Source organism: Myotis davidii, unplaced genomic scaffold (assembly GCF_000327345.1).
Source record: "Myotis davidii unplaced genomic scaffold, ASM32734v1 scaffold1627, whole genome shotgun sequence".
Classification (NCBI taxonomy): Eukaryota; Metazoa; Chordata; class Mammalia; order Chiroptera; family Vespertilionidae; genus Myotis; species Myotis davidii.
In genome coordinates this window covers 3,637-15,131 of record NW_006298361.1, presented here as the reverse complement: position 1 = coordinate 15,131, position 11,495 = coordinate 3,637, and the positions used below count along the sequence as shown (strand labels likewise).

Genomic DNA, 11,495 nt, shown 5'->3' with positions numbered 1-11,495 from the left:
CCATGTAGGAGCCTTCTTCCCACTCGTTTTTGTTTTGTTAATCCTAACACGAGGATATTTTTCCATTGATTTTGGAAGAGAGATGGAAAGACAGGGAGAGAAACATTGATGTGAGAGAAACACATCTATTGTTTGCTTCCTGCATGAGCCCTGACCAGGGCCTGGGCTGGGGAGGAGCCTGCAACCAAGGTATGTGCCCTTGACCGGAATTGAGCCTGGGACCCTTTGGTCTGCAGGCCGACGCTCTATCCACTGAGCCAAACCAGCTAGGGCTCACTTTCCCTATTGATTATTGGTTATTTTGAATCCCTTCATCTTCATATAGAAAGCCACCAATGGGCTCTCCCTCTTGAGGACACACCTTCATCTTTCTTTTCCCATCTTTACCTTGCCTTTCTCTCTCCTAAGCTCCAAAGGCCCTTCTTTTGCTTATGTAACTTATATCCTGAGCCTATGCAGCCCAGTTAGTTCACTTCTACTACCTAACTTCATAAACAAATTTTTCTTATAAAAAATAAATAAAGGAAGCAGCCACCAATTAGGGTTTCTGACCTTCATGCTTTGGGCCCTAACCAAATCCTAAAGGAGGGTTTTTTCTACGCCTAAGTCCTAATTACAAATGGGAGCTGCCATAAGAGATGTTGATTCAGGCTTTCCTAAAACTTTGTTCATCACTAAGTTTAATGTCATAGAATCAGAAAGGACTTCAGATAGGGCCCCTAGATAATACTAATATTGTGAGTAATGGGTCATCAAGCCTAGGCAGTGTAATGCTGACATCAGGAAATTCTAACAAGTTGGAGAAGAAAGAAGCTGACTCATCCTACTAAATGTACAAATCAATAGAATTAGACACTGGTTACAATATAAAGATAATTTTATTGCCAATAAAAGCCTTTAATAACTAATTTATCCTGTTTCAGTAGGACCTTATTCTTTCTGATGAAAATCCAGTCATAGCATCTCTCATTAAAAATAAAATTATTTTGAAATAAATAAATATATAAAATAAATAGCATATACATTTCATAAATAGTTTGTCCTTATGCACAGTATCCATGCTTACATTTTAATAGCATTTTTTTGCAATCTTCCCCATCTCCCACTTCCAATGGCAAGAAAACTGCATGTCAGGACAGATGAGAAATCTGCAGAGCCAAATCAAGGATGGCTTGCAGCAGGGCTGTAGCCCTGAGGATTTTTCTGAATGAGACTTTTCTAAAGTCTGTAGGTAGCATCTATGGCAGATCTTTTGGTCTTTCATTTACCCATTGTCAAAGTATTTGGGTAGATTGTGGAGAGAGATAACCTTGGCCCTTGGCAGGGGCCCCCAGTCTTTTTCGTACCACCTCAGGGGAAAGTACATGAGTAAAGAAAAAAGTATATACAAGATTCCCTTTAGCCCACCCTTCCCCCCACATCCCTCCCCAAATAACCCAACTTTGATATACATTTTAAACAAGGGTACAGTTGGGTTGACTTGAACAGTAAGTGTTTCTTTGCTATCTAAATTGATAGGAAAGATTGAAAAGCTACGAGTATAGTGCTTGCAGAGACAACTGTGGCCCCAAAGTATATGGGTTACAGAGGTCACGCTAGGTTCCGTTACCTATAGTGGAAGAGGTCTCTGGACATGGATGGTAACTTAGAAGGATCTACAGGCCTGGGTAAGAAGTGAGTGAATTTCTGGTGTCGTTTAGTCCTGTATCCTTCCCGGGGTGAGCCATCTTTATTCAGGGCCACATAATACTGTCTCTCTGAGTCCAAGTGTTTGTACAAGGTGGAGGCATAGGTGTTGTACCAGTTCTCTTCAAACTGTTCCCGGAAAACACATTCGTGCGTGAGTTTCTTCTGTGAGGGTGAGAAAATAAAGCAGAGCCCATTATATGACTATTTTCCCCATCCCAGCTTGCTGGTGGAGAACCCTGAAACAGCAATAGCACATTGATATCAGAAAATTTCAGTCCTATCTCCCATATTACTGAGGTATCTTCTTTCCAAATAGCAAAATAGTCCTATTTGTGTCACCTTCATTCTCTTTCATGAGCTACACAAAAATGTTTTAGGTAAGATCTTTCCTGAAGGTAGGAGACTGGAAGAGAGAGCCCCACCTGGCTCTTTGAGCTGAAATTTTTTTAAAAATTATTTTTATTGAATTTATTGGGATGACATTGGCTAATAAAATTATATAGGTCTCAGGGGCACAATTCTACAATAGAGTCTGAGATTTTTCTGAGCCTGAGAATGGCTGCTATGGCTGCCCAATGCCCCACTGGCATCCCTGAGTTTTCTCCCTACTTAGGGCTAATGTTAAAATACATTGAGATTACAGTCAACCATGTCAACTGATAGGCAAAGGCCTTGGATCTATATTAAGTTCCACAGGAGGTGAGCTGTGATCTCTCCTGATGAAGGGCCCAAGGCCTGTCAGTTGGAAAGCTTACAAAAGATCTCCTTGAAAAGTTCCTCCAATCTGGCTACATTAAGCTAGCAGCTCCTGGGTCTCTTGCCTCTGTCCCTTCTCACATTTGATCCATAGTACTTGCTGGGGTTGCCGATACTGAGTGCTGGGGACAGGCCTATCGCTTAGGTGTCAGGGAAAAATGTGCTCTGATTTCAAGGGGTGTAGGCAGCCAGAAAGCATTCTATGTGACTCAAAAGCCAAAGCCATGAGTTGGGATTCCCTGAAAGGGTTAAGGTCAGCAAAGTCACTCACCATTCCCCAGCTCTTGGCTAGCTTCCAGAATAGAGAACATGCACTGCAGCCAACCCAGTCCTAGCTGGAGACTTAGGGCTGTCACCAGACCCTGGAACCCTCACTCTTCATTTATTTGTTTCATTTGGCCTTTGGGATTCAGCTGAAGCAATCTGGAAATCAGGGACTGTGTTGTTAATCTCAGAATTCTCAATCTGAAGGCCAGATTTTCCACTGCCTATTTTTGTGCCAGCTAGTCTGTTACCCCTCTGGGCACCCATTAAAATTCATATGTACGCCTCAGGACAGCAAATGCCCCAAACCCATACCATCCACTAACAAACTAGCACAGCTTACTATTATCATCAGACTAGTTGGCCCTCTAATGGAAAAGGCAAAAGCAAGTATGCCACAGTAAAGTTTATGTTTTCATGGGGGCTGAATGAGTGAAAGTGTTATGGAGCAAGTTCCTGGGCAACCACACATGACTAGAAAACACTAGTCTTTTATAGTTGACAAAAGGGATTTCAAGTGCTAGATAAAAGTCTTTATGTACTTTTGCCTTACATTGTCCAAATACTGGTGGTAATAGCCTCTGATGAAAAGAAAATCTTAAACTTACCGATCCATATAGCTCTCCTCGTTCGTTCATTCCTAAGTATAGGCCAGAGTCCACTCCCCGAATGCTGATCAGCCCCACAGCCAGGCTGATAAACTCCAGGATGCCTAGAGAAAAAAGGTGAATGCCATTTCCATTACTGACATCAAGCTAAGAGGAAGCTGTTCAGGTAACATGAGCTATAAGTCAGTTATCTGCAACTGGAGGCCAGCCCTGGGTGCCTTTCATGAATGACCTGATAAAACCATTTTGCAGCAAGAATGGAACTACAGAGAAGACACTGAGTCTCTGTGGACCTCAAGTTTTCCATATGTAAAATGGGGGAAACAATCTCTGCCTCTAGTCAACACTCTTAAGCATATTATGAGGAAGATACAGTGAGAAGGCTTTAGTTACAAAAGCTCCTAATTATAAGGCACTGTTACTGTAAAATACCAACATTTCAAGAAATGGGATTGCAGCTTCCTAAATAGGAGAATATGGCCAGGGTTCTGTAACTTCCCAAAGTCATTTCTCTCCTCCATAGAGCACAGAGCATTACCTTTCTGTCCTCTAGGCTGAACTTGTTTTGCACCCTCTTAGCTCCCATGTACTTAAAGCCACATGAGGCTGTCAACTGCCTGTAGCTGACTCTAACAAAGGCCACACAGGCCACTCACTAAGTTTGTTTCTCCTGCCATAGGCAGGATGCAGAACTTGGCCTGGTAAGAGCTTTCTCCTGAAAAGTGCTCTCAGCCAGTACAATCCCAGGCTGACAAGCCTGTCATTCTCCCCTTCTCTCTTGAGAATTTCAAGTTTATTCATGGCCAAGAGTTGGCAGGTAGTATTGGAGTTAATACTGATTTGAGATGTTGCAAATTAAAGGGAAAAGGGAAGACATTCAGAAATGTCCCTCTAGCTGACAAGGATAGAGGTGAAGACTTGGAAACGTTTTCATTTACTGAGCAGCAGTAAGAGGAAAAAAGAAATCAACCACTAAGAGGGAAAAAGGACCAAGAACTGAAACGCTAGTGACACTGAACACTTTATACTTTTACCCTAAGATAGCACATCTATCAAATGGATGCAGATATAATGGGAAGCTAGATTCCTCTGTGATATTCCTGTCTCTAAACATGCTTTTCAATGTACAGAGCAAAACTTGATACAACTGACTCACAGAGGCAACCAAAGGTATGAAATGAGCTCATATCTGGCTGTCTTTCTTATTAAAAAATGCAATTTTAAGGGTAATAATGTTCTATGTAATCTACATAGAAAGCGAGACTAATTCCTCAAAGATCACTTAAAAATGTAAGTGGTTAATTTTGAAATCATGTGCAAAACTCCAGTGGGAAGTCTGAAGAGCCCCAGTGACTGGGGCTGGTAGGTGGTGTTCAAGTGTGGCAGCTTCAGGGCACATGTTTCCATGGCCCATTGGAAGAATGTAAAGTTCTTTGGCTGCCATTGTATAAAAATTCTCCAAGTTTTATTCTCAGTCTGGTTATTACTAACTCTTATAGTACAAAGAAAGGAGTTTTGGGAAAAGAGATTGATACAAGATGGTAGGGGGTGAAAGGAAAAATACCTGGTGCCAAGTAATGGTTAAGCAGATACTGATTTTATATATCAAAACCTTTAGCTGTACTGTACAACATTCTGATTTTGGTTCTTCCCTGTTTAACATTTTAATAAATGACTGTAAGAGGATATAGAGGGACTGCTTACCCTATTTCCAGAAGACATACAGCTGAGAGGGTGACACAAACAAAATCCAAAGAGATTTCAAGAGAATGGAAAATCGGACTGACACCAACAAAATAAGCTTTAATTGGAATAAAATGTAAAATCCTGCACTTTGGTCCCCAAACCAACTACCGAAGATGTTTTTTGTGTTTGGGGTTTTGTTGGGGGAGGGTGAGCGCAAGTGCAGACAATTGTGTAAATCATATGCCTTCTTCTTTTGTTCTATTATCATAATTGGCCTGTGCAAGGGCGTTTTAATTATCTATTTCTTTCTTTTTATTTCCATACTCTGCTCCCATCCTCCTCCCCATTTTAGGCAACCATGTATATTTTCTTGAAAACATACTGTTCTTTTGTGTTTTGATGCATTTTTATCAAATGCAAGTCTGCCCATTTCTGGAATGGGGAGATGTGGCTTAGCAAAACGTACACAACAATGGCTTAGGGGATTTGATTGAATAAGGTAAGCTCAGTATGGGTGATACATGAGATTATTAAAAAGCTAATGTGAAACTAGTCATGTAAAAATTAAAAATTATTAAAAAGCTAATGTAAAACAGAGGGCGGGGAAGGGAAAATAAAGCTAATGTGATTTAAGGCTGCACTGATAGAGGTCTAGTAACTGGCTTAAGGGAGAGGACTGCCCCATTCTGCTTTGTTTTTTAGTTCTACTGTGTTTAAAGAGGGCTACAGAAACACAGGAGTGTATTCAAAGGAGAACAGCCAGTGTGGCAAGGAAATGAGAAACCAGAACATGATTCAGTTCTGGGTGCTAAACTTTGAGGGATACCAACCTGTTGGAGCCTTCAGTTCTTTGCTTTGCTTAGGCAGATTACTTATGAGCTTCAAGCCTTAGTTCCCTCATTCTCTAAGTATCTCATGTCTCTAACCACCCCGAGCTCATTAAGTAGCAGAGGTCAGCTTGTGATCTCACCATCCAAGACCTGGTGTGAGAACAAATCATGAAACCCAAGAGGTGTGGCCATTTGAGTCACCACAGTTTTTCTCCAATTCTCTGTTAACATGATGCCAAAGGACAGATCATACAGGAAGTCACTTGGGTTGTGTCCAGTAACAGGGGTCTCCAACAGCTGGAATCGTCCCTGCCCAGCTGTCTTTGGGCATCATTTCCCTCTGCCAACTTTCCTATTAGCTGGATTTAAACTGTGGGAACCCAGTAGCACATGATGATGGAACAGATATTCCTAAACCTTCTCTGAATCCCAGCCAGCATGAAGGGAGAGAGAAAACAAGCCATTTTTACATTTTCCCAGCTACAGCTGGAGAGGGGTGTTAACAGTAAAGTGTTGAGGCAAAGTATTAAGTAGACAAAGTTTGTCCTCACTACTCTCACCCCCTTTAAAGCTCAGGACCTCCCTCTGCTCTGCCTCATCTTGACCCGTCCACCTCAAGCTCTGGCCTTTGCTTGACAATTTCTGGACTCTTGTCTTCTTACACCTTTCCCCCCATGGCCTCATTCTAAATGGATCATCCTGGGTCCCACTGCTTCAGAACTTAGCTAGATGACTGGCTAAGGTGCCATTTAATCTGGTTCCATAACTTGCCTGAGCTCCCTCAGCCATCCTTTCAGACCTTCATGGCCAAGACAGTGCTGCCTTGGCATCCTGCCAAATAAGAACCAGATCACTCAAAACCCAAAGCAGCTGCAGGAGCCTGCTCCATCCCACGTGGTGGGAGGCCTCTCCTCCAGCCTGGCTCCCAAACCCTACTATGCCAATCCACAGGTGTCCCTTAAGAATGTCAGTATCTCTGTGAACCTCATGTTAATGCCACCAGCCAGGCAGAGGTTGTAATACTTCTGGCTACTGATGGCAGAATGGGGGGTGGTGAGGGGGGAGGATAGGCTGTGCCAACAGGTTATTATATGGAGTCGGGGCTGCTCTTGGGCTCAGCCTGACTTGTTCTGAACACATGGATTCCAGGGTAATCCTTGGGGGCCCTGCTCTCCAATTACAACAAATAGCTATTTACTTTACATGGCCTTTGGAGACTACCTCCTCCTCCCAAGCAGAAATCTATAATATTTTATATCTTAAGTCTGGCCTACTTTACCCTGCTGGAATGTTGACTGCTAAAGCACTTATGGAATGTTAAAGTTTCGATTTATTGAATACCCTGGCTGATTAACTCAAATGTGAAGGGAGGAGTTAGCAAACTCAAACGCCACCTCTTTCTTTGCCAAAAGCTAAACTGAGAAAGAGTATATGTGTTAGAAAGTTGGCAGGGGAGGTTACAAAGAGACAGCTTTGACCAGTTATCATTTCATTTACAGGAAATACACAAAACTGCCAGGAAGCCAGGGAAGGAGGCAAGGGAAAAGGTGATGCAGAGGTGGTCTCAGGCAGTGTTTTTTTAAAGACAAAACAGAAAATGAAGCAGTCAGTTAAGCAGCCGTGAAAACATCCCTTCTTCCTGCCAGTTTTATTTCCTTTGGTTTCTCCTTAAACTTAACACCCCTAGCAGGCCTGAGAGATGAAAAGAAATCAAGATGTGTCGTTAGGGATGTAATTAAAGACCACTTATCCCAAGAGCCTATTATTGATTTATGTTGACCTTGTAGGTTATTGGGCTCAGCTTAGGCACAGAATCAGACAAACACTTGTAGCTGCTGGGAGCCAAGCTCATAGTTTCTCCACCTCTGCTACCCCCAACCAACATTTCTCTATTATTTCATGATTTTTCTCTTATATGTCAGGAATGAGCTACTCCAATATTTCTCGGCCATTTTGGGAGTCTTTGGGGGGCTCTGAGGCCAGGGCGGGAGTCCCATTACTTCTGAAGAGAAACAAAAGGGGACTGCAAAGTCATAAGCAATGGAAGGAAAAGGAGCCAAGTTGGCACTCCTTCTCCCTCCACCCCACCTTATCACCCATTTGAGGACATGCTGCAAGTTTATACAGACACCTGCACCCCTCCATTACCCCCACCCCACAGGCAACCTACTGCACTCCGGCTCTGTGAGTGCATTTTTCCAAGATGACATAGACCTCATTAGGGTTCCTGCTTGCTCCCAGCAAGGAAGACCAGCCCTGGCCCTAAGTTATTTGCTAGACTTGGCCTCTGTGCCCCCCCCCCCCCACTTTTTACTGTGCATGCCAGCAGCAGCTCCAGCAAGGAATGGAGAGTAGGAGGATGAGGAGGCTTAGGGGGAGTGAAGGAGGGTGGGAAAAAGAAAAGAACTTATTATGCCTGAACATAGTCAAAACCTCTTATAGGCTTAGGGATAGGTTTCCTTGGGCCACTGGGTCCTTGGGAGGAAGTAGGGGCATTGGGGGAAAGAGGGCCCAAGGTAGCTGTCACAGCACCTGAGAAATGGTTTAGTAGAGAATAGGACATTGAAAATAAAAATGGCCAAATTACTGATGAGTGGACACATTTGTTTCGAAACCTAATGATCTCTGTCTCAGACCAAGGTTTATATTGTGTTCTATATGTGAGACAGGCATTGGACAGAGGTTGGACATTTCCTGTCCTGGTCCAGGAGACACCTGTTTCTGTTGCTGGGAGCGGGCCCAGGACTGTTTCCTCACTGAGGCAAGGAGTCCAGAGGCAGCTCCAAGCAAAAGCTGCCCCAGGGTTTGTGCCCTTACACAAGGGACACTGGAAGGCTTTCCTAGTTTCTCCAACCCTAGCAGCTCATGCCGGCTGCCTGGATTGGCCCCCACCCCAGGCAAAGCAACCCAGAAGCAGACAGGTGCTGGCCAAAAGCGACGTGGGTGTGGGCTATTCGCCCATCACGTCCATGGCCCACGAAGGCTCCTGCTCCAGGCCATCGCCCGCGACAATCCTGCCCTCGAGGCTCTGTCCCGCGCTGCAGCTGCTGTGATTCTGCTCCTACCCCTCTCCCAGCTCCACCTGCTTCCAGTCGAAGTACAGCATCCAGATGCCAGAACGATCCGCTCTCACCCAAGGGAGGGAGGGAGAGTGGAGTGGAGGAAGGAGAGGCCGCACCTCAAGGCGCCCGCGCCCCCGCCCCCTCCCGAGCGTCTCAGGGTGCCAGGCGCCCTGACGCCTGACGGCTCAAGTCCGCACCGTCGTGTCCCGTCTGCCCCGCGTCCCTGGCGGTTAAATTATAGTGGAATAAAACCCTGTGTGTTTTGCTTGCTAGAGTTGGCTTGTTCTTGCTCATTTTCACAGAGCAGGAAAAGTCCAGTGAAGCCCTCAGACACACAACGGTGACGAAAGGCATGCTGCTTGTTCATCTGAATGCTCAGGTTCATTTGGAACCCTGTTTCCCATGGGGGTGTGGATGGGGTGGGGCGGTAGAGTCCTCTACTTAGGAACACCATCTTACCACAGAAACATTGGATTCTCTGAATTCCATGGTGGGGACACATGCTTTGCACATGAGAAATTCATTCACCTAAAGGGGATTATTTCCTACAACAGAGTAATAGCCAACAGGAAATCCTCACCAATATTATCCTTGCTCTCAGTCAAAGTGCTGCTTTCCCTCCACATCCATCTCCTCAGGCCTCTCATAGCTGGCTTCGTCGAGCTATCGGATACAAACGGCACTTTATATACGTACCCACTCCCCTTACATTGACATATTGGATATTTAAATACAAGCCACACCTCACTGGCATCCCCTCGGAGATTGGTGTGTGGGTTCTTTTTTTTTTTTTTTCCTTTCTCCTTCTCGTATCCATTTGGCTCTTTTTGGGAGAGGGGGGTGGAGAGGGGAAGAGAACAAACGAGCTTCACTCCCTCTTTTATTATGAAAAAATGGCAGGAAAAAGCTACACATTGCAGTGAGGCATAACTGCTTTTGGCAGGTTTTTCTGAAACTGCTGATGAAATAACGGAGCCCAATGCGTGGAGGCTGCTGGCGCCCACGGCCACTCAGGCCTGTTGCGTGGAGGTCTGTCTGCTGCGCGGGGGCAATCCCCACCTCCCTCGCGTCCTCGGGCTGCTCGCCTTGGGAAAGTGGCCTGAGACCGAGACCGGGACATTCCCGCGTTCCTGAGCCCCTCTTGTTCCCCGGCTGGTCAGAGGCTGCAGAAGGGGTGCCTGGCCTGGGACAAGGGCCTCCCTGGTTTCTTTGTTCTGTTGCCCACCCCCCAACCTCACTCCCCACCTGTAGGTTGGACGAGGGCTGAGGAAGTGAAAAGTCCGGAAGCGAGTGCAGTTGCAAAATTTGGGGTTGGGGGTGCCGGCAGTCCCTGCAGGAACCAAGGCGCGGTCTTAAGGAGACTCTTAAGGAGACTGGGAGGAGCGGGGAAACCCCACGGAAGAAAGAAGACATTTTTTTAAGGGACGTTCAGCTTAGGAGATGGAGGGGGGAGTAAGAAATAGAAAGCGATCTTTTAGAAAAAAATGATTTCCACTGGCTTTGTGGGCGTGCTTTTACAGGGCTCTAGAGAGCAGGCTTGATGAGGGGCCATTGGAAACCTGGTCGGGGCTTCCCTCCACCCCTTTTCTTGCTGGAAACAGGTGTTTCCTCGCTCTGTCCCGTGCCCTGCTCAGAAATATTCTATCAGAAGAGCGGCATTTGGGACGGGAACTGGCGGCAGTCAGGGCAACGGGCAGCCTCAATAAGAACTGAGAGCAGGTGCCAGGCCTGGCCGGTGCCCTCCCCCCGCCCCCCTGCCAGGCACCTGAACCCTGGGGCCCTTCTTAGGCCCCAGCGCTCAGCGTCCTGCAGGCTCATTAAACTGCTTTGTTGCTTGCAGTTTGTACCGTCGGCGGGCTCTGGTCGCCTTTTCCTGCTCCTACAGGAGAAACAACAGAGCAAGCATCCCCTGCCCGCCTTTGCAGCGCCTCCTGCTTGAGAATCCGTTGGAACTCAGGGTCTCCATTAGAGAAAACAAATTCAGCTCGGTTCAGTTAGTGCAATTTGAGGTCCTGGTGCTGGGCTCCCACTGCACCCCTTGCTCACTCTCTGGTGCCATAAAAATTCTTGGTTTGGAATATCGTGTCATAGTTCTAGTGTGTCCCCTTAGCTCAGCCAGAGCCTCCAGAGCCAAGCACAAGGTCTGGTACATATTAGGTGCCCAGAAATCATCTTCTGATGTGTTTGCTCCCAGTAGTAGGGCACAGATGCAAATGGTCTTCAAACAGAACTGCAAGAGATGGCCTCTGTATTGGGGTATTTACGGATGAAATAGCAGGCTATCTGGGATTTGTTTGAAAATAATCCAGAGTGAGAAGGCAAGAATGGAGGTATACATGTGACAATATTATTCATGTGTTACTAGTTGTTAAAGCCGGTGATGGGTATATAGGTATTCATTATATATTTCTTCTACTCACTCTCTAAACACACACACACACACACACACACACACACACACACACACACGTGCGCGAAATTTTCTACAATAAAAAGTTTTAAAATGGGACTGACATAAAACAGCAAATAAACCATTCCTTCCTTCTTTTTTCTTCCCTTCAAAGATTTTGTGGATTTAGTGAGAAACTGGGGGAGGAGAG

General features: G+C 45.5%; 1 protein-coding gene across 1 annotated transcript; it reads right to left on the bottom strand.

Annotated features, from left to right (window-relative positions):
* Positions 1 to 1,467: 1,467 nt before the first annotated feature.
* On the bottom strand, positions 1,468 to 10,015 carry LOC102769456 (fibroblast growth factor 16). The gene is made up of 3 exons (XM_006774062.2): positions 9,955 to 10,015; positions 3,318 to 3,421; positions 1,468 to 1,851 (listed from the first exon to the last, which is right to left on the bottom strand). Exons 1-3 carry the CDS (start codon positions 10,013 to 10,015, stop codon positions 1,606 to 1,608), a joined length of 411 nt encoding a protein of 136 aa, XP_006774125.1. The 3' UTR covers positions 1,468 to 1,605.
* Positions 10,016 to 11,495: the final 1,480 nt, after the last annotated feature.

Excerpts from the sequence above, each read along its gene's own strand:
- LOC102769456 (XM_006774062.2), bottom strand. The coding sequence starts at position 10,015 with ATGTCCCGGTCTCGGTCTCAGGCCACTTTCCCAAGGCGAGCAGCCCGA. Across the intron at positions 3,422-9,954 it reads AGCCCGAGGACGCGAGGGAG|GCATCCTGGAGTTTATCAGC; the intron begins GTGGGGATTGCC and ends TTTTTTCTCTAG. Across the intron at positions 1,852-3,317 it reads GAGGAGAGCTATATGGATCG|AAGAAACTCACGCACGAATG; the intron begins GTAAGTTTAAGA and ends TCACCCTCACAG.